This window comes from Apodemus sylvaticus, chromosome 21 (assembly GCF_947179515.1).
Source record: "Apodemus sylvaticus chromosome 21, mApoSyl1.1, whole genome shotgun sequence".
Taxonomy (NCBI): domain Eukaryota; kingdom Metazoa; phylum Chordata; class Mammalia; order Rodentia; family Muridae; genus Apodemus; species Apodemus sylvaticus.
This window is the reverse complement of record NC_067492.1, coordinates 18,960,632-18,982,042: the sequence shown is the minus strand read 5'-3', so window position 1 is coordinate 18,982,042 and position 21,411 is coordinate 18,960,632. Positions and strand designations below refer to the sequence as shown.

The window sequence follows — 21,411 nt, the reverse complement described above, 5'->3', positions numbered from 1 at the left end:
GAAGCTGGTGCTGTCTGACTTTGAGTGACACTGCCAGTTAGAAAGACTGCACTGACCTGATGATGTCTTAGAATGGCAGCGCGGAGTTCATAAGCTCTATCTTCACAGTTACCTTTCTTCCAGTTTGATGTCAGCTGAAATGTGAATAGAACAGAAAGGTAAACACTACAGAAATATAGTGCTGCCTCCCAGAAAGACCTGCTGGCTGGATGTTGTGTACTGGTGCCTTCAGAGGCATGGTTGGGCGATTCTGTGCTCTAAGGCGCAACAGTGCACTGCACGTGGATACTTTAGTGCATGTTCATTAAGACTCGTTATAACATGCTTTAGAGAGAATGCTTGCTGAAGATACCTTGAAATAACTCGGAATCTCTTAGGAGTGACTCGTCTAGCCATATTGGAACTGGTATAGAAATGTGTAAACCTCCTGTGACGACCATTCTGTTCATGATGGCTCAACCAGAGCAAAGGACACCGCATCTCAGGCTTGGCCTCTGAGGGAAGCCGGTCACATTGGGCAAGCACGTCCCACTCCAGGAAGGTCCCACAGCTCAGTTCTCCACAAACACAGGCAGAACTCAGCAGCCAGCACCACCCACCATAGCCTCCCAGAGCCACGCTCGGGGCAGGTGGGATCCGGACCTGGGTTTGCAGCCACTGAGATAAGTGTGCAGCTGCTTCCCCACTCCCCATGACCTTCACCTTGAACTAGCCGGGAAGAGGACTCAGAAGGATGGCTCCAGCTAGGAGAGTAAGCACTCAGCCCTTGGCCTCTTGGCTTTGGTGCATCTCCCACTGCCTCTGGACACAGGTTTCCTCCTCTGAGCATTGACAGATTGCGTGAACCTGGAAGTCCCTTCTATGACCTCATGGTTGTTGGCTGAGGCTGACACCTTGCTGGGGTTTGGGGGAGGAGGTGTCATCATCTACAGCGTTGCCAGCTTTCTTACTTTCCTGTGTGGTCTTGACATGGCACCAGCCATCTGAAGGGACAGCCAGGGATGGTTCAGCTGAGGTGACACAGTGTCTTCATGCGTGTGCACACACACACACATCACAGATAGCATTCTGATCCTCCTGTGGCTCCTGCTGGAAAAAGGACCCACTGCAGACCTTAGGACATGGCGCTATCAAAGAATGGCTGAGAAGGGGTGGTTCCCCTTCAGTATCACCTGCTTCGTTAAGGCAGGCACCCCCTTTACCACTGAGACAAAGCTGTTCTAGCCATGAGACCTTGTAGCCCAGAGAAAAGAGCGAGCTATAGGCATTCACTCTGGTAGGAGCTCCACAAGACTCCAAGACCTGGACAGAAGACAGCAAGTCCTGGCCATCAGCAACAGAGAGGCAGGGTGTGAAGAAATCCTAAAAGCCAGCATGGATTGCTATGCTGGCTGGTTGTAGCAGCACCCCATGGCTGTGGTGCCCCTGACCTGGGATGTGCTATTGACAGCAAATGCATGCTAGAGTTCAAAGACAAGGACTTGAGAAGGATGCAGAGCGAGCTTCTCATTAGAGGTCTTTATGTTCATCTCATTAAATATATGTTGACATGCTAATGTTGTGGCTTCTTTACAACATGAAAGCTAACTTCAGCTTAGAAACTAAAAAATGTAGAAGCCCAACTGTGCCTCACTGTGTTCCTGTAGGACAGAGAGCAGGACAAAGGGCTTCAATGGCCACTCTGTCTGCCTCCCTGGCTCTGCCTGTCATTTGCTGCCAAAGCCTTGACAGTTTGAAATGCTCAAAATCCATCAGGAACTCCTAGCCATGTGACTCCTGGAATAGCACAGTGGCTGCCTTCCTCTGTGCAAAGGCTCTATTCTGGGTTCTGTCACTGTGTCACATACTGAGATCATCCGATCCCCTGAGAATAGGATGCCCACTCTCAACCCTGGAACAGGCACCAGAGAGAGAGCAGTGTGTGTTGAGCAGCAGTTCTGCCTAGTAGTAATAGAGCCACACCCCTTAGGAATCCCGAGCTTCGGAGTCTGCAGGCAAGCTCGGAGGAAGCGCAGCTGTCAAGGTCTTGGTGCAGATGGATAACTGAGTAGCCTGGAAAGGCCAAGGAGACCATTGTGTGCCTCTGCACAGGAGTCACCTTGCCCCAGAACTCAGGAACTGCAGCCTGCACTGCCATCGCCGTGGGGAATGCAGTGTCATGTTAGATGTGGCCCCTCCAGCTCCTAAAGTTTCCTGCCTGTGCTGCTGCTGCCTTGGAATCCCAGCACTCAGGAGGCAGGAGCAAGTGGATCTCTTGCGTTTCAGGAGAGCCAATGTGGTCAGAGCTTCTTGGTCTCTGAGTCGCACTTGGCCTTCCCCAGGTTTCTTATGCCCTTTCTGTTAGTGGAAACCAGAGAGCTTCAGCTTTTGGGAGCTCTAGGCCAGGCTGAACTACAGCACGGCCTGAACAATCTTGTGTTCTCTCAGGCAGGTCCCACCTCATGCCCATTCCAAAGAACATTTCTACTCAGAAGGCAACCCTCCATTGTCTCTAGGACAGATCCTGGGCCGGGTGCAAGGGTGGCAAAATGACAAGCCAGTGGTCTTCACTTACCTGTGAAGGGTCTTGGCTGCCATAGAGTGTGTCAGGGACCTGTCCTTGTGCTGTTGGACATATTAGTTTGGTTTCATCAGCAAAACGTCTGGCTTGGTGCCCTGGGTGTGCTTAGCATCTAGAATGTTGAGATAGATCAGAGGTCCAGTGTGGCCAGCTCAGCCTGTGAGCCAAGCTGGTTAAGGGCAGTGAAGTGACTGGGAAGCTAACTGAATAGCTTCTCCTCCCCACACAGGGACAGCATAACTGCGCCCAAACTGGGTTCCTTCAAAGGGCAAAAGGAAGAAGAGAAGCAAGGCCACCTTGGAGCCACTGGACTAGCCAAGTGACTACCATGTGCCTGGCTGCTTGCAGTCCCCAGGGTGTGGTTCTGAGTGCAGACCCAGGGTGCTGTGGCTCATGGGGAGAGAATGACTCAAGGCTTCAATTTGGTCTTACCTACAGCACCGACAGGGCTCCAGTGACCCTGCACCTGGACGGGATTGTGCAAGTCCTGAACTGCCACCTTAGTGACACAGCCATTGGGATGATGACCAGGATTGCTGTTCTGAAGTGGCTCTATCATCTCTACATCAAAACTCCCCGCAAGGTGAGCTCAGACCCAGCTCCGCAGAAGGCCAGTGGTCATCTAAAGGTCCACCTTGGGTTTCTAGGGCCTGCCCAGGCATGTAGGGGTTATGGCCAGCTAGATAAAGGCTGGCAAGCAGAAGAGTGTCAGGTGCTCTGGGGGCCAGGGAGGGAGCAGGGGTGCTGACAGACTAGTAGCACGCTGTCTGAGTCAGGGGACTCACAAGTGCCCTTCTCTGCTCTCCAGATGTTCCGGCACACAGACAGCCTCTTCCCCATCCTACTTCAGACATTATCTGATGAATCTGACGAGGTAGGTCCCCAATCTCAGCCTTCTGTATAAAATACCAGTTATCCAGCCTTCCTTTTAGTTTAGTGAGCCGTGGGAGTCTTCACAGCTTAGATATGCATGACTGGTTGGTGCTGTGTTCTTAACCAAAACTACATGTAGCATTCTGAGGAAGGATGTTTCTTCTGTAGGTCCTTCTGAAATATAACACTGCCCGAGTTTGTTTTCCCTGGAATAGTTGTGAGTGTGGCTTTAAGGCCAGCCTGCCTGAGGACAAAGTACAGTCCCCCTTGGTGCCCAGACTTCTTTCTTCGCCTCGGTTTCCTCTGTCTGCTGAGGATAGCAGTGATGCCTGTGTTTCAGAATGAAATGGACATGGGGGAAGGGTCGTGTGGTTGTATTGTTTCAGATGCATCCCACTTGGGCCACCAATTTAAAACTGGTCCCAACGCCTTGCGTTATTGGGGTGCTACTAGTATGAAAAGGAGAGGGTTGCCTGGATGGAGATAGGGCGCTCCAGGACACCATTCCTCTGCCTTCATTTTCGGCATCATTTGCTCCAGAGTTTGAGCAGGAGGTTCTTTCAAGGGCTCCCCTGCCTCCCAGCCAAAGGCAGTCCATGCCTATTTGCAGGGATACAGTCCTCCACCATCCAGACTGGTCCTTCCATCTGTGTAGTAGATGCTAATTGATGGTCTAAGTCATGATATAGCCCTCTCCCTTTTCTGGGGAGTCACTAAGGGATGAGTGAAGCCTTGTATTCACATAGCAGTTGCCACATGACTTGCCCAATAGGAGCATGGAGGCAGACAGAGCTGGGAGAAGAGGACATTGCTTAACTTCCTTGGAATGATGCATCTTGGTCTTCCCTGGGCTGGTATGAGGCCCACTTAGGGCCCTGGCAACTGCCCTGCCACCTGAACTTGCTTTCTTGAACCTGGGCTGATGAGAAAGCCAAAGACCCTCCTTTACTTCACCCTCCTGGTCCTCTCAGGTTCTCTACCTTTCCAGAAAAATCCCAAACTGGTCATCTGTGCATACCCTTGGCTCCTCCTACACACACAGCCTCTCCCTCCCCCTCCCCCACCCTTTCCCTCTCCCCCAATCCCTTGCAGTTTGAAACCCAGGTGGATGTGTGGCCCAGTTCTGCCTGTGAGCTGGGAGTGACTCACCAGGGAGCTGGGCCCACAATTCAGAGCAAAAAGAAAGGGGGACTCTGCTGATTGGCTTTCTGCAGGGCTCCACTGGAAGCAGCTGAGTTCTCAGTCCTTTAAATTGAGTTGTTTAATCCCATCCAGCCGCCTTTGCTTGGAATTGGCTTGTGTGTGTGGGGGGGGGGGGGGGGTGCAGGAGATACAGTCCATTAAACTGCTCTGTTCAGGTTGCGGCTGTGGAAACTCGATTTGCTGAAGTGCTAAATGTTGTCAGGGCTTTGGGGCACATCTTGTGGGCCTCATGAGGAGAGATTAAAGCTGATCTTGGGGACAGTTTTGCGGGGGCGGGGATGCTATGAGAGAATGGCTTCTCTTTCCTGCCTTTTAGATCTGGGTACCTTGGTGATCACTGGTGAGTCAGGTTTATGCCACACTTTCATTATTCACTGGGTTCCTGTTCCCGAGAGTCCCTGCCCAATGCATGTGACCTTGAGGACACACTATGAACTTAGCAATGGAAGTCCACTCCCCCTGCGTCCTCTGTAGGGTATCTAGGAAGTGTTCCCTGGCGGGGGTTTCTAATTTTACAAAAACTGCTCTGATCTTACTGGAGCTCCCTGAGGTTCACAGACCATGTTGGACCCTGCTCTTAGAATTAGAGAATGCTTTGGGAAGTAGTCAGTTATTCCCATTTTGTAACACACAAAAATTAAGGCTGTTACTTACCCACAACTAAGAAGTGCTAGAGCCCAGACTCAAACCAGTTCTGTTTGAAGCTAAGCCCCATCTCTTCCTCTGTTTAACTACCACTCCTGTGTCCCATCACATAAAGAACCGCCTGGGTTAATGGCATCGTCCAGTTTCATCCTGATTTCTCCAGAAGGATCACTGGCCGTTCCCCCTTGTTCTGTGCAGATTCTCAGTTCAGTATGGAATGGTTCTATATTTTGAAAAAGTCCCTCCCACTTCAGCCCTAAATCCTTTGTCCACTTTTCTTATTGACATGAGGAAACTCTTTTTGTATATTTAGGACTCCTATTTGTTACATATGTTGCAAATGTTTTTCTCTCTCAGTACTACTGTGATAAACCCATATATTCCTCACTGTGGCTTAGAGCCACTAACCCCAGGAGACAGTGTGTACCAGGTGTTGATGATGCAAGAGCCAAGCATGGGGAAGACAGAGCTTAGAGACCTGGCTCGCCCCCACCGCAGTATTCTGCAGTCCCATTAGCCTGTAGCCTCACTAGGACGCCTTGTCAGCCTTTGTTCCTCAGTTCTGCCAGAGTGACAGATTGGAAGGCCACACCCTTCTAACATCCGATGTCTATTCTTCCTTTATTCAGGGTAAAAGGCTGTTTCCTCCCTACCGTCTGCTCCTTATAGACATTTTATGAATCCTTTTTTTGTCAGGAACAGTTTGCAGGTGTCAAATTAATATTCTTGGCACTGAAGTAGAAATCCTCCCTTTAGCTATAGATCCAGTAACTTGTTTTTATGGGGAATGTGACCCTGATTTCCCCAACATGGAATACAGGGCATTTGATCAGAGCTTCCTGATGGACCTCTAGAAAACACTGCTGGTCTGCTGCATCCCCTGCCCTGAAGGTGTCGGGTGGCAGCTGCTAGTGTCCTGAGAGTACTCTGCCTCAAGACAGGATCTTCTCAACCTCTTGATGAGCTGGGTCCAGAGACTTCAGATGACTCTTCCCTCCTATGCATAGGTGCCTCCAAGCCTACATTCAGAATTCTCATGGGAGTGGGGAGCACTCAGTTTCAGAAGGGTTTGGTAGGACATGTGTTCCCTCTGAGTGAATGTGGACAGCCTGGACAGTTGGCCTCCAGTCTCAGGTCAGAATCCTACCTCTGGGCTATCCTGGGTGGTGGCCTTGCATAAGGAATTTAACCTTCCTGAGCCCATGAGGTGAGGCTCATAACAACCACACTTACAGACAGAATGCCGAGACACAGCTCTCCCTAGGCCCCACCCCACAGCCACCTTCCTAAGTTCATCTGTTGAGAAATCGGCTTTCTCAAAACGTTGAATTCTATGCCCAGGAGCAAGGTTTTATACCCAGGAAGTCATCTTGTCCTCAGTGACACCACAGGGTTTTGTATGAGGATCACATTCATTCAGTGAAAGTGACAATATTTTTATTTTGTTATGATCTAGAATGGCAACCCTTCCTGATAATGTTTTCTTCCTGGGTGACAGTACAGCTTAGTGGCCAGGTACATGGGCCTTAGGATCAGTCCGTCCAGGTTCTGCCACCTAATAGTTGGTTGACCTGGAGCAAGTAAACTAGCCTGTTCCCTTAAGGGAGAAATAACAAAGGCACCTTACTCTAAGCTTGTCGTAAAGGTTAACTGAGCTCCTCAGACCGGTGCTCAGCACAGAGCCCAGTATGCAGGGGACCCTAGTAAACTGGCTCCTCGGATTCTGGAGGTCATTTCTGTAGAAGACCTCAGAGATACACATGGCCTCAGCAAAATTAGCCTCGTGTCTGCCACAACCCTTTCCCCTCGGTTTCTCCAGCCAACACCTTCTGCCCCGCATCTGCCTCTGGACAGAGTAGGCTCGGGAACCTGTGTTCTATATGCCATAGAAAGCCAGGCAGCGGGTAATGGGAAAATGTGCTTCTTCCTCTCCTTCAACCTCCCCAGAAGCCCTGGATTGAAGCTGGCATTCAGTGCCAGCCTCACTCCTTAGAGCCCTGTTGTCAGCATGTTCCACAGTGTCTGAAGCATCATTCCTCATACTAGCTGAGGAAAGATTCCAGCTGGCTGCCTCAGGTCCAGGGAGAGAAACAGAAAGAACATCATCATTGGCAGAGACATCAGGACCACAGCAGCCATCATCTTTCTCTCAGAATCAAATCCCTGAGACTAGTAAGTAGGCCCTGCTGGATTCCACATTACTTTGGACCTGTCTTCTCAGCAGTGGGGCCTCTTTGACATACCCTGCCTCAGCATATCAGGTCTCTGAAGAGATTACCAACCCAAGAAAAGCTCCTTCCTTTTCCCCTCTTTTAATTTCAAAATCACTATCAAGAGAAGTTGCTGGCTGAACTATAGCCTAACATGAGTGGTGCAAAAGCAGCAAAAAGAAGGAGCGCCACCTTCTAGCGATTTGTCAGGTAGCATTCTGGAGCATTGTTCACAGCACGCATCCCTGGGGGCCGTCTAGGGTATAGCTTAGGGCAGCTAAGAAGGGACTTTTCATAAAGGCGCCCAGAGTTCCCTGAAAGTGCAATGACAGTCCCTGAGCTAAGGCACACCATTGCCTCCCTGCCCTCAGCCCAATGGGATGTCTCAGAAGTACGCAGACCTGTGAGCACCCCCTGCCTAGACTAAGCCGGGAGCGGGGTACAAAATTGGGCATCCTTGAGCAGCTGGCTGCTGTCACTGGCACATCTCTCTGCCTCTCCCACAAGTCTCCAACTCTGGGCCTCTTGATTCTTCACCAATAGGATAAGGCCCCAGGGATGAGCCTGCTATGGCCTGGACTTCATTTGAGGAAGGGTTTGCCCTTGTAGGAGTTGGGAAGTTAAACCTGTTTTCATGGTGTAGGACTCTAGAGAAAAGGAACAGAAAAGCTGAAGAGGTTCTTGGCCGTCAAGAGGGCATTGATTGACGTAGTCTAACTGCCAGAAGACCCTCTCAGGGCTCACTTGTACCTAGAGGAGCAACCTTACACATGTGGCTCTCCAGGCAGGTGGCCCACCTTTGTTTTCTGCATTTTGATTTTATACTTATTCCCAACCCTACCCTGTGTGTGTTTGTGTGTATGTGTGGTCAGAGCATAGCTTGTGGGAATCAGTTTTTTCCTCTATCAAATGTGTTCCAGAGATCAAATGTAGGTCTTCTGGGCTGGAGGGGAGTCCCCCTTCCCCCTTTATAATGCAGTGAGCACCACCTTTGGTTCAGTCTCAAGGCCAGGCAGCCCTGCCGTCCCATCCAATCCCTTCTCTGTACACCTAATCACGCCCTGAGCACTACCTCCATTTCCCATTGTCAGGGAGTCTTGCCACTTCAGTCCGCTGAGCTGACCTGAGCTTGGGGTTTCCTGTTTTGTAGAGTGGTAAGAGAGACATTGACACAAAGTCTTCCTCAAAGGCAAGCACCAAGACCAGCAGCTATGACAAGTGGTATCAGAAGGCTGTGGTCTCTGTAGATTCCCAGGTAACAGGGTTCTTCTGTCCCTAGATGGAGGGCCTTCATTTGAAGATTGACATCTCTCAAGATCTGCCTCCATATGGGGACTTGTACTTAAATACAGGCACTTCTAAAGACAACTTAAGGAGCCAGTGATAGCCCCTGTGATAGCCTCACTGGCAAGGTCCTTCAGGGATCATGCTGCAGCCTGCCTGTAAGAAGCCAGGACACATAGATAGGGCCTCTATTCCACTGCATCTCTCTACGGCTTCATTTCTTTTCCTGTGTAGTTTGCTGTGGCAAAATACTCTGACAAAGGCAACCTAAGGGAGAAAGGGTTTACTCGAACATTGAAGGACACATACAGTGTATCATAGTGGGGTAAGTCCAGGCAGAAGCTCGAAGCAGACAGTAACATAGCCTCAGTCAGAAAGCAGAAAGGGATAAGCAAGTGCTTGCTGCAGTTTCCTTACCCGCTGTGCAATGCAGGATCTGCTGCCCAGCTCAGTTAATACAAGCAAGATAATCTCGCATAGGCCTACCCAGAGGCCTATATCCCAGGTGATGCTAGGTTTGTCAGAGTAACAATACCAACATCTATTGTCTCAGCAAATCTGCCCAATAGTCCTAGAATAGTTTGAATTCTCCCAGCATGACTTATGAGGAGGTTTGTACAGAAAGAAGATAACTTACCCAAGGTCATGCAGTCAAGAGAATTGAGACCTGGGTCAGTCTGATTACAGGGGCTCTAAAACCCACACAGGCTCTGCTGTGAACAGGGGGTCAGTTCATATTGGGATACAGCTTCATGCAGGCCTGGTCTCATGTTAACCTAATAGAATTTTGTCCTTGGCTGGCCTTCGGTTATGAATGTGACGCATTCCCCCTCCCTCTGAGCATTTGACCTTAACCTTGCTTATGTGCCCCTTCACTTAGTTGGCTGCCTCTGGACTACTCACAGATGGGACAAGGAGTCGGCAGCTCTTTCATTCCAGGCCCAGGCCAGAAGCCCTCTCTATCCACCATCTGGTCTTCTAAAAAGCTGAGGCCAATGGCTAAGATCACAAGGGTCTCAGAGTTCAGGACGCCTCTGGTCCCATGCCACCCAGCTCTCTACAGAACCGGTCTTCTTCTCTAAGTTGATGAAGTTGGACTAGACTGTCCTTGTTTCTTTCCAGCTCTGACTGTGTGGTCCTGACTCCACTCCCTGGAATACTAATGCTGTGTGCTCTAAAGTGGAGGCTTCCCTGAGAATGGGGCCTGTTTGCCTTCTCAGCTCCTTGCCTCGCTTATTTCACTCCAGTTTTCATTCTGGAAACAAAAACAGCCCCTCCCTTCTGTCTCAGGTCCACAGGTTTCATCCAGTAAGGTTAGTATCTCCATCCACAACACTAAGCTACTAATGTCAGTAGCCAAGAACGTCATTCTTTCAGCCAGGAGCCTGCTCCATGTGGGAAGATGGAGGGCCTGTGGTTCTCCCACTGTGCCACGGGGGCCTTGTCCACAGCACTGTACGCTGTGTGTCCCTCCTCCGTCACAGCTGACGCTGCAGCTTCCTACTGCCCTCTTCTCCCAAATGGCAACAGCCAGCAAGAAAAAGATAATGGAGCCCTGTCCCAATCCCAGCATCTTCCTCCTAGGGACAGCCAGGACCCCGGTCCAACTCCTCAGCAATTATACGCCACAGCCCAGCAAAAGTACCTAAGCCACTGCTGGGCACATAGGGAGATTGTAGCACTTCTCAATGGAGTCCTTGCCAAGGACAGGGTAATCAGTGTGTCTGTCTAGAGGACCTCTGCTTCTCATTCTAGACTTCACATTCTCAGTCTCTCCATTAGCCACCCTAGGCTGAAGGGGCCCCTCAGTAACCACAGGAAGCATGTAGCCATCCCATTGCACAAAGCCGGTTTTGTGGGCCACAAGGGTTTGCATGTTTGTGTCTGTCTGGATCCCTCCGTGGAACAGAAGGATGAGCAAGCAGCCAAACCTGAGGGCAGCGACTTCCATGAGTGCCTTGGAAAGAAGGCCGCTGCCTGGCCCCTGGTGAAGGTGGAGGGCGGCAGCAAAGCAGGCCTGCTAGCAGCAGGAGGACATAAGCTGGGGGCTCCAGGTTCAGCTTTCTCCTAGGAGAGGGAACTGAGTTGTTTAAACTCCTGGGTAAACTACCTGCCCATGCTGCAGGCCCCCAGTGCCCATCTCTCCTTGAACTTTCAAAGTGATCACCCTCAGACTCCAAAGTCCAACCATTTGTCATCAAAGCCCTGCAGTACCATCCAAGCCAGGCTACCGTCAGAATCCTCTGAGGTATTCAGACAGCTGCTTGGGCCTTAGACGAAACTCCCTCAGCTGTCACCTCAGGCTAGGCCTTGTTGCCAGGGCCCTTGCTTTTTTTTTTTTTTTTTTTTTTTTTTTTTTCCACAAAATCCCAAGAGACTCTGGTGCACATGTATGATTGGGAGCTACAATGGTGGACCAGCATGAGGTCTGTGGAAGCTAGGACCCCAGGTCTCAGCCCCCATGCCCTCTTCCATGTAGTCTGGAGGCAGAGGCCCAGCCAGACGCCCTGTTCTCACCCCATGCCCCATACACTGCTCCTGGCATCTTTAGAAGTCACACGTCCTTCTAGATTGTGTTGCTTTTTTTCTCCTCTGGAAAGCCAAATTTCAGTGGCAGTTTCCTACAGGTTCACAAGAAACTCAGGCCAGAAGGGGACCACTCCCCACAGGTGACAGAGTTCATTCCTCTCACTGACTCTCTCACAGACCCTGAACCCAGCTCATCCTTCCGACAGCCACACAAGAGGACTCAGGGTTTTCCATTTCACCCAAGTGGACACTAGTCCTAAAGAACTCAGAGAAATTAAGGAATTTGGTCAAGATGTCTAGATGGCTTCCTGAATCACTCAGAAGGCCATGTATGACCTTACCTTGTCTTTCCTCCCCTCTCCTCCCCTCCCTTCTCCTCTCCCCTCCTCTCCCCTCCCTTCTCCTCTCCTCTCCTCTCCCCTCCCTTCTCCTCTCCTCTCCCCTCCCTTCTCCTCTCCTCTCCCCTCCCTTCTCCTCCCTTCTCCTCTCCTCTCCCCTCCCCTCCCTTCTCCTCTCCTCTCCTCTCCCTTCTCCTCTCCTCTCCCCTCCCTTCTCCTCTCCTCTCCCTTATCCTCTCCTCCCCTCTCCCCTCCCTTCTCCTCTCCTCTCTTCTCCCCTCCCTCCTCCTTTCCTCTCCATCTTTCTCTCCTCTCTTCATGTCCTTCTCCCTTACTTCTTTCCCTCTCTCTGTCCTCTTTCTGTCTCTGTCCCCAGTCCACCTTCATTATATTAAAACTGTTCCAGAACCCATCTATCTTTATACTATCCCCACATAGCCCTCATCGCTCTTTATAATGGTTAGTGTGGGCTTTAAGAGAAGTCTGTCTAGCTGAGCATTGATGCTCAGAAATAGTCTACAAGAAGGGGAACAACCAAATTGGCACAGAGTGTGCTGGGCCCACCCAGCCCTGTCACCATCTCTAAAGACAGGTGCTGTGGGACGCTTACCAGTAAGCCATGGTTAAGCAGAGCTCTGGGGGTATTCAGGAAACCTTCCTTCCCCTCTCCTGGTTACCACAGTGCAGGAGCTCATCACCTAGTGCTAGAACTCTTAAGGATATGTATGTGTGTGCACTCAGAATTTGCAACTCTTAAGAGCTAGGAACTTGGGGCAGTACACGTGGAATGGCTGGATCAGCAGGAAGGAAAGCCTGTGGGGATAGGGGCTGCAGACCAGCAGTCTGGTCTCTCAGTCGATCCTACCCTAGGCTGGCCTTTCTTTTCTCTGTACCCAGAAAGGGGCAACCACCAGCATCATCTACACTAATCTACATGATTAATTGGTGACCATGACAATAGCATTAAGTACTGGGCCTTTGTTTAATCCCATAGAAAAGAGCTCCAAAGTCCATTTTGGGTTGTGTGGAGCTGCCTAAATCCCCTAGGATGTGTGCTCAGTGTCAGCCAACATTACCTGTGAGCTGAGTATGTGTATAGCTAGAACTTACTTTGATTTGCCAAGACACCTAAAATCAACCTGAGTAGTGTTCTAATGGGAAAGAAAATGTGTCCGTCCACACCTGGACAGAACTCCTCACCTACCAAACCCTGGCCTTTCTCCTTGGGGCACTGCTCGTCTGTTGCAGAAGGCAGGTTCTCATGCCATGTAGATCATGACTCTGCTCCGAATGCCGGCCTGCCTGCTGCCTTCTGCAGCTCCTGTTTACCTTGTGTCTAGGGCAGAGGCCTCCAGCCCCAGTGCCAGCTGCTGTGGGTGTATTTCCCACTGCTCTTGGCCTTCATTCCGACTTCTAGGGTGAATTCTCTGGCTGATTCCCTAAGCCCCAGGGCAGCAAGAGCCAAGTTATATGTGGTCAGGGATGGAGGAGGCCTGGCGACTGTGCTGTACCCTTCTAACAAAAGGAACTAGTTTCTATGTGAGCAGAAGCAGAAAACCCAAGGATTCTGTGAAAGCCAGGCCTCGGTGCCTCTGCCCTTCCTGTCAGATTTGCTTCACAGCATGAGGGGCAGCCTGACCTGACCCAGATCACCTACAGGGCGCTACAACCAGCTGTTCTGGACAGAGACTTCAGATATTCCTTGGCATCAGCTGACACTGGCCAGAGTACAGTTTCCAGAGTCAAGAGCAGCATCCATCTCTTTCACCAGTACAAAGTCTGCCTCTTGGGAACATTCTTGCAGCTTCCTCCCAGCCAGCACTGGGAGAGCGCAGTCTGGGAATGTCCTGACAATAGAAAGAAAGATTCCCCTTCAAAGGGGCTGGGTGGCTGTGCCAGTTGACATCAGAAGCCTCAGCTAGGGCTTGCTGTGTAAGCCTAGGGCTTCATAATGCTTCCTGAGGCTCAGTGGGACCTAAAGTGGGATGTCTGTCCATCTATCCCTTTGGCAGCAGCTATTCCAAACTATGCATCTTTTATTTTTGTCCCCTATGCTGCAGATCAGTATCTGCTAAGTAATTGCCTGGGCCTTCAGAGCCAGAGTATTAGTTGGAGGCAAGGACAGGCTCCCCTGTGTGGGAACTTGAGCCTGTAGTGTTTGTCTGCAGGCTGTAGCGTTATCAACTGGGACAGAGGAGCAACCACAGTGCCATGGCAGGGCAGAGGGCAGGTGTTAGGATAGTGGATGCCCCTTAGACCAGAGAACGATAACAGCACAGTCCAGGAGAGAGCCGCTTCGGTTGCTAGAAAGTGAGTGTGGCAGATGTCATTATGTACATTTATCCTAAGGAAAATGCCAATTGACACTATAAAGTTTTGTCTCCAACAAAGAAGACTGTCTAAGGAATCCCCTGTTTTTCTCTCTGCTGTCTACCCCATGGAAAATATGAAGCCCTTTTCCCCCAATTCCTGAGGCTTCCCTTGGAGACACCTTGGCAGATTCTGTCTGTACTCACTGTCTTCAACCTTGACCCTTGCACTCCAGCAAGGGGTCACAGCAGCATTGCTCTCCAGAACCAGGGACCAGCTGATGGGCCCACCCCACCCCCACCCACTGCCATGGTAACAGCAGGCGCTCCTGTTCCTGCAGAATATTGCTTTCCTCTAACCTCCCTCCCCCTCCCCTCTTCTTTCTCTCACAAAAAGAAAGCACAAGTGTTTTATATTCATTTTGCAAAAATGCTGTGTAGTGCATACTAATTGGTGTGGCTTCCTCCTGCTTTCTTTGAGCTAGTCCCCCGTCCGTGGAGCCAGGACTCCAGGCCAGCCTCGGGCACGGGCCCAGACAGCCTGCTCATTGGCAGAAGAACTAGGTCTGGGTTTCTGGGGGTGGAGCAAGGCTGGCCACATGTCTGTGGTTCTGGGGCATTTCCTTCTGGCCTCGTGGGGTCCTTGAGCAGGGATCTTTGTCCCATAGCTTCCTACCCACACTCCAAGGACTGCAGGGTCTCCAGGGAAATGTAGAGCACCACAGCCTTGGCCTGGCAGAGAGACTCAAAGCCAGGTCTCTGCTCATCTTTCTCAGTGCCCAGTGGCCTTTCTCTACAATAGCTCTCCTCCTTGGGCCAGATCTTCATTTTGATGGTTGCTTCAAAGGCTCAGGATCCAAGCTGGAGTTAGGGGCAGCTGAGAAACAGGCAGCAATGGGATTTGATCACTTGAGCTAATGTCAGAGAGCCGCTATAGCCCCACAGTACCTCCCCAGTGTCCACCGTACAGCATTCCTGCCCTACACTCAAGCAGTCCCTCCCTTCTTCAGTTCTGGTCTGGCTATTTAAGGGGCAGGAAGAAGCAGTTCATTGTGTGTGCACCTGTGTATGTATGGTGCCCCAGGCAGGGCTGTGGGCTTTTTGCCAATCCCTAGGACTAGAAACAAATCATTTGCTTTGTAAGCACAGGAAGAGTGGCTGGAATCACCAAAGGAACCTGTAGACAACATTTCCGGCTTTAATTGTGCAATTGAAGTGTAATTTGCATTCATTTGCCATTTGATATTAGACTTTCTAGAATAAGAGAGTTCTGAATGCAAAATGTGCTACCTTTCTGGCTCTGCTCTCCTGTCCAGTAGTGGGCAGGAAGCAGCAATGCAGAGAGGGATGCTGCACATTCTCGTGAAAAGCCCTTAGCATGAACTGCTATTCCCACCTCACCAAGCCAGGGTCATTAAAAGCCTGGTATGGGATTAAAAGTCATGCAATAAGAGTGGGATGCTGGACTCTTTGTGCTTTTTCTGTGCTGTGCAGCTGAAGTTCCTTGTTCGTTGGTATCCATAGGGGATACCCATAGGGGACCCTCTGGATTCCAGAATCTGAAGATGCTCATATTGTTTCTATAAAATGGGCCAGTATTTGCATATAACCTACATACATTGTCCCATGCACTTTAAATCATCTCTCAGTGACGTATTATACCTAATACAATTAAACACTGTGGCAATATCTGTTACTCTTCCACATTTAGAAACTAAGACCAGGAAAAAGCCTTTATATGTCCTGCATAGGTGCACATCACCTAATATTTTCAGTTCCTGTTGACAGTTGAGTGAATCCTTCAGCACAGAGGGCCAGCTTGTCTCTCACAGCCTTCAGGGCAGTCGTGCTTGATCAAGCCTCCATTTGTACATACAGGGAAACAGATGCTGTTACCTACTAAATGGAACCCAGATTCTTTTGTGTGGGTCATAAGCTCAGGATGTCCACCCTAGCTACCACTTGAGCCTGATTTCTTACTATATATCCCTCCACCTGACATCCCTCTCTGGAGCTAAACCACCACAGGAATGTACCACCGTATTCTCTATATCCATAAACAGCTTGTGCTAGTTAAAAGAATGCTTCAAATGTGTACCCCATGCTGTGTGTGTGTGCACGCACGCCACATGCCCTTGGTGGACACTGCTGGTTCCTGAAGCCCAAAGGTTCTCTCTCAAGTAAATGAAATGTTTTTGCATCCTATGGCCTGTGGCTCTGGCAGAGCCTGTCCTGTTCAGCCCTGTGTCTCCTATAGCCAAAGCAGAACCATTGGAGCTGCTCAGTAGGTGTTAGGAAGAAGAGAGCTATGTTGGACATTAACTGATGTGGGGTGGCAGTTGGAAATCTGGACTGTCTGACCACAAAGCCCTGAGTAGTTTGATTAGCAGGCTTAGGCTTCAGAACCAGAGCTGAGTATGAAGCAGACACTGTTTATGTTGAGCTGGTGACTGTACAATCTCAGATTCCTCCTGTAGAGTATAAGGTGATACTTACTGGTGGTTAAGAGTGTTCTCAACTATAGCGTGCTCCTCTGGTCTCCTTGTCCCTCATAGCCTGGTGCTGGAGCTGCTTCTTTCTTGTACAGACCATTCTTCTTGCAGGCTGCTGGCTCTTCCTGGGTATCACATCAGCTGGGAAGAGGTGCCTTTTGGACATCTAGTGTCTAATGTGCCTGCACTGGTGCCAGAACTCTTGCAAGAGCTGGCCTGGTATAATGTGTGCCAGGTCCCAGTTAGCCTTGCTGGGTCATGCTTTTTCTCACTCAGAGCATTGGACCTGCAGGATTTATTGCTCAGAGGGCATGTGGCCCTGTCTGCTTGCACGGACAGATCTGAGAAGGACAGCATGACTGGAAGAAGCAGAGTTCTAGAAGAAAACCAAAGTGACCTTCTCTTCATCGTCATTTCTCCAGAATCTGAATCAGTTGTCAGACCATAGAAAGAATGTCCACTTGGGCACTGGTGCAAGCAGCACTGAATGAGAGGTTACCTACTTGAAACTTTACATTTTTTTCATACATATACCAAAACTCAGCAGTTTTTAAGATGTTTTTTATAAGGTTGCACGGCCATCACTACTACCTGATTCCAAGATATTTCATCTTTCTACTCTTCCCCCAAGAAAATAACTCTACCCATTAGACGTCTCGTCCCTAGCTGCTGGCAACCACAAATGTACTTTCGTCCTTTCAGATGTGTCCTTCTAGACATTCCATATAACCACTGCGGTTTGTAGCCTTTTGTGTCTGCCTTTTTTGACTTAGCAAGTGTTTATAAGCCTCTTTGTGTTGCTACAGAGTCCAGTATCTTTATTTATTTGTGTGTGTGCTGTGTGCACATGCCATTATCAAGGACGCCTCTGAAGAGTCAGTTGTTACCCTGTGCCTTCCTGAGTCAGGCCTCTGTCATTTCTGACATACTGCTTACGCCAGACTGTGTCTGCTCCCATTCACTTAGGAGCACTGGCAGTACAAATGTGCCCTGCAGCTTATCCTGTCTGTACAGCAGGTGCTTTTACCCACTGAGCCAGGCCCCCTTCCTCATTTCCTTTTATGACCAGGTCATATTCTGTGGAGTGGATGTACCCCATTCTGTTTATCAGAAGAGGGACCTTTCCGTTGTCCGGGCTAGTGTGAATGTTCACATGGAAGTGTTTGTGTGAACATATACTTGCAGTTCTCTTGGTAACACCTACGAGTAGGAGCATCCCTGCGGAAACTCTGTTTAATTACTGTAGATCTCTTGGCTTGATTCTTGCCTTGCTGTTGTTTAGTTTTGGGTGATTCACCCCATACTTTCCCCCAACTCCAAGTCCTAGATCTAGTTTACCATCCCTGACCTGTGACTTACTTGTGAAATGGAGTACCAGAGAATGATGGGGGCTTTTTAAAAACTTTTTTAAAACTCTACATAACTGTGCTGTCTGCTTCCCCACCACACCCTCTTTTGTCTGTCTGTCTCTTCCATTCCTGGAGCAGTGAAGCTGCCAGACACTCCTCCCCTCAGGAGACAGAGCCCTCGGCCTGCACACTAACCCACCTAGGGTCCTCTGGTTCTTGGCCTGCCATCTGACAGAGCTATGTGGGGCCATGTTTTGCAGCCACTACAGATCCATTTCCCCACCACTCAACAAATAGAGCCCATTCCAAGAGCAGCTAACACCCAAGTTCCAGTGCATGAAAGGACAGTCAGGGATGAGCTTCTGGCAAAGCTTTGTTGCTTCTTGTGCTCACAGTCATAGGCAAGAATGGTTTTGACTCCCTCCGACAGCCCAGTGCCTCCTGCAGCTCAGCTCTTACACAGGGGAGAAGCTCGGGCAGGGCCTAGAGTGCCTGGAGTGAGGAAACAGTGGGGGCGGCATCTGTGAGTGATGCCGTGAGCATCCTGGAGGAGGTCAAGGTGCAGGGGTTGAGTTCATGTGCCAAACGTGATGTAGCCTAGAGAAGACCAGACACCAGAAAGTGCAAGCAGGCAGAGGGAACCTCAGCAAGGGGACAGGAAGCTGGCCAGCAGGAACTAGGAAAAGTGACAACCCGATTATGTAGGCTAGGACACTGACTTGTTTGTTACCTGAACTGATAGGACCACTTTCGTACTTCAGATACCATATCCTTTCCACTGTTACATACATGCATCTGTATGTACAGGAAGGTCAGAGGACAACGGTGGTGGCTGGTCCTTTCCTTCTATCTTGTGAGTTCTGGAAATTGATCTTAGATTGGCAGGTTAGATGACAAATGGTTTTACCTGCTAAGAAGCCATCTTGCCTGCCCTTTATACCTTTTTGAGATAGAGTTAGTCTCTTACTGAACCTGGAGCTCACTCACCATTTTAACTAGCCTGGCTGGCCTGCAAGGCCCGAATTTGCCTGTCTCCTTTGTCTCCTCCAGCACGGGGTGCCACTATGCCTGCCTTTTTCCATGGATGGTAGAGATCTGATGCATGGCAAGCATTTTACCCACTGAGCCCTCTGCCAACCCCAAACTGATCCTACCTGTATCTCCCGAGTGTTGAGATCACAGGTGGACACCACCACACTTTATACTCTTTAATGCTGGGCAGTTCCCAGTTAGCCTTGTGATCTTGAAAGGAAGCAGGTCGTCCTCTGCAGCATACTGTTTGGCTGAACTCTAGCATTCATAGGTTGGGTATGTGGAGTGCAGTCATGATCATGATATTTTCAAATTGCAGTTTGTATGTTAGGATATAACCCCATCTTCACTTGAGGAACATTTGTACTTACAGGGTTTAGCAGCCATTGTCACTGATTCCAGAACATTTCAACACCCCCAAAAGGAACCTCAGTTTAGCCTTGCCTTGACCGTGTATTTACCATATTTCCCTAACCTATCGGCCCCAACCCCAGAGCTGGCAGCTTTTCCACTGTCCTTTATCTACTGTGGTTCTTACACACCACCACCCCCCATGGTTAATTCTTTCTTGATCTGGGTTTAAAGCAGTCCAGTAAAAGACGCAGTTGTCCCTATTGTCACCTGATGTTTGCTGAGCATGTGCAGGGTTAGTCCTAGGGATATACCTGTGGGTGAGGCAGAGGCAGGCATTCTTGTGAACTGAAGATTGGGAGCAGAAAGTGCTTGCAGGACCTGCAGTGGGAGGGGCTCCCTGTGGGGGGAGTGTAGACTGCAGCTTTTGGGACTGACACACAAAGGGGTATGCATCCATGATGATGCCTTTCCCACAGGGCGTGTCCCTGACCTTTCTCTGGTGCCCACTGTTTAGTGCCACAGTGGGATGGGCTTTGCCATCCTGCAGCTCTGGTGTCAAGTGAAGATAGTGTAGTTTCCAGGGCTACTGGCCCTTTAAGGGCAGCCGTAGAGGAAAGAGGACCATATGGCCCAGAGCAACATGCCTCTCCTTGGAAGAGCACAGTAGGCAGGAAGGCAGCTGGAGAGGCCTTACCTCGCCTGTCTAAGGCTAAATGGAAACTCTTGAGAGGCAGTCCTGTCTGAGTGTTAGGAAGCCTTTTAGCACAGGAGGCCAGACTCACACCCAAAGCATAGAGGGAGGGCCCTTTGGACTCTGCGGCCTGATGTCACCTCTGCAGTGACAGCTGTTCTATGGACAGCGGTGGGCAGGGCCAAGGCCTCATACTGTACAGAGACTGAGATACATCCTATGTACGGCTCATGCTGATGCCCAGGACTGCATCACAAGGAGTCCCTCCAGTCCTTGTTGAGATACAGAGAGATGGGCTGCGGGAAAAGATTCTCCCGCCTGCTCAACTTCCTCTCCAGGCACCGCCATCAGTGGCCTCTGAATCCATACCTTCACCACATTTTCCCAAGCACAGGCGAACAGCAGCACATGGTCTACAGACCCTCCTACCCTGCAAGCCACTCCCCATTGCAGACTTACCTCTACCACGTCAGCTCAGCTCACAGTAGGGAGTCTGTCCTTTATCCTCCGCTTGTCTCCCCAGGTTGTCTTGAAGGATCTGGAAGTGTTGGCAGAAATTGCTTCCTCCCCTGCAGGCCAGACGGATGACCCAGGCGCACCTGATGGCCCTGACCTCCGAGTCCACCACTCGGAGCTTCAGGTGCCCACCTCCGGCAGAGCCAACCTACTAAACCCTCCCAGTAAGTATTTCCCTGAGGGATCTGGCCTAAGAAATGCTAGTATTGAGTCTTATTCTAGCCCAAGAAGTCCTTATAAATCTGTTCTGCCATTTATGAGGGTCAGTAGATTGCCTGCCTGTGGTCTTCTACCACAAGAGGCAGCCTCCTGCCTCCTGGCTCACGCTCCATTAGCCCATGAAGAAACCCTCACAACCCTTTTCCCTCATCTTCAACCCTTTTGATGTTTTTGAATCACTGACTAAGCACAAAACCCTCTGAGGCAATTTCTCCACCACAGGCAGCCAGCCAGGACCTTCAGTCTTGGGTCTCACAGGTGGAAGAAAGCTAGGCAGCCATTTCCTCCTCACTGAAGCTCAGAATAGCCCAGCATGGCAGGCAGCCCAGGCAAGAGACAGGATAATTCAAACACGCTGTTTCCGGGCTGTCCTTGCAAGTAAAGGTAGCAAGGCATTCCTAGTGCTTGTTCTTCGGGATGGCAAGTAGCTCTCTTCTCCATGGCCACGCTGCCCATAGCCCCTCCCTTCCCAGGCAGAGACCACCTCCCTCAGCTGTGAGATCCTTAAAAAGGCCAAGGACACAGGTTGGTAGGAATTACCTGGTGGGTCTTGGATGTTTGCCAGGTCTTTGTCCCTTGAACCCCTCATGCCGTCTAGACACCAGGACCTCATTAGCTTCTCATAGACTCACAACCTTCCAGTGACATTGTTCCTCCTGACGCTCTGTGGCATTCTAGGCCCTAGCCCCAGGCCCATATTAATACCTGCACTGCCCCAGGAATAGCTCCCCTATGTTTGGCCAGACACCATGCCCAGTGTCTAAGAAGTTCCCAGTATTTGCTGAGCTCCACAGGACTTGGTGCACC

At 50.2% G+C, this 21,411-nt stretch overlaps 1 protein-coding gene across 1 annotated transcript in view; it reads left to right on the top strand.

Annotated features, from left to right (window-relative positions):
- Vac14 (VAC14 component of PIKFYVE complex) overlaps window positions 1-21,411 on the top strand; it is a 99,527-nt gene that overhangs the window by 30,178 nt on the left and 47,938 nt on the right. The window contains exons 11-13 of the mRNA XM_052166988.1: window positions 2,999-3,143; window positions 3,369-3,434; window positions 20,393-20,549. Of these exons, the coding sequence (XP_052022948.1) occupies window positions 2,999-3,143; window positions 3,369-3,434; window positions 20,393-20,549 (368 nt within the window). The remainder of the gene's footprint in view (window positions 1-2,998; window positions 3,144-3,368; window positions 3,435-20,392; window positions 20,550-21,411) is intronic.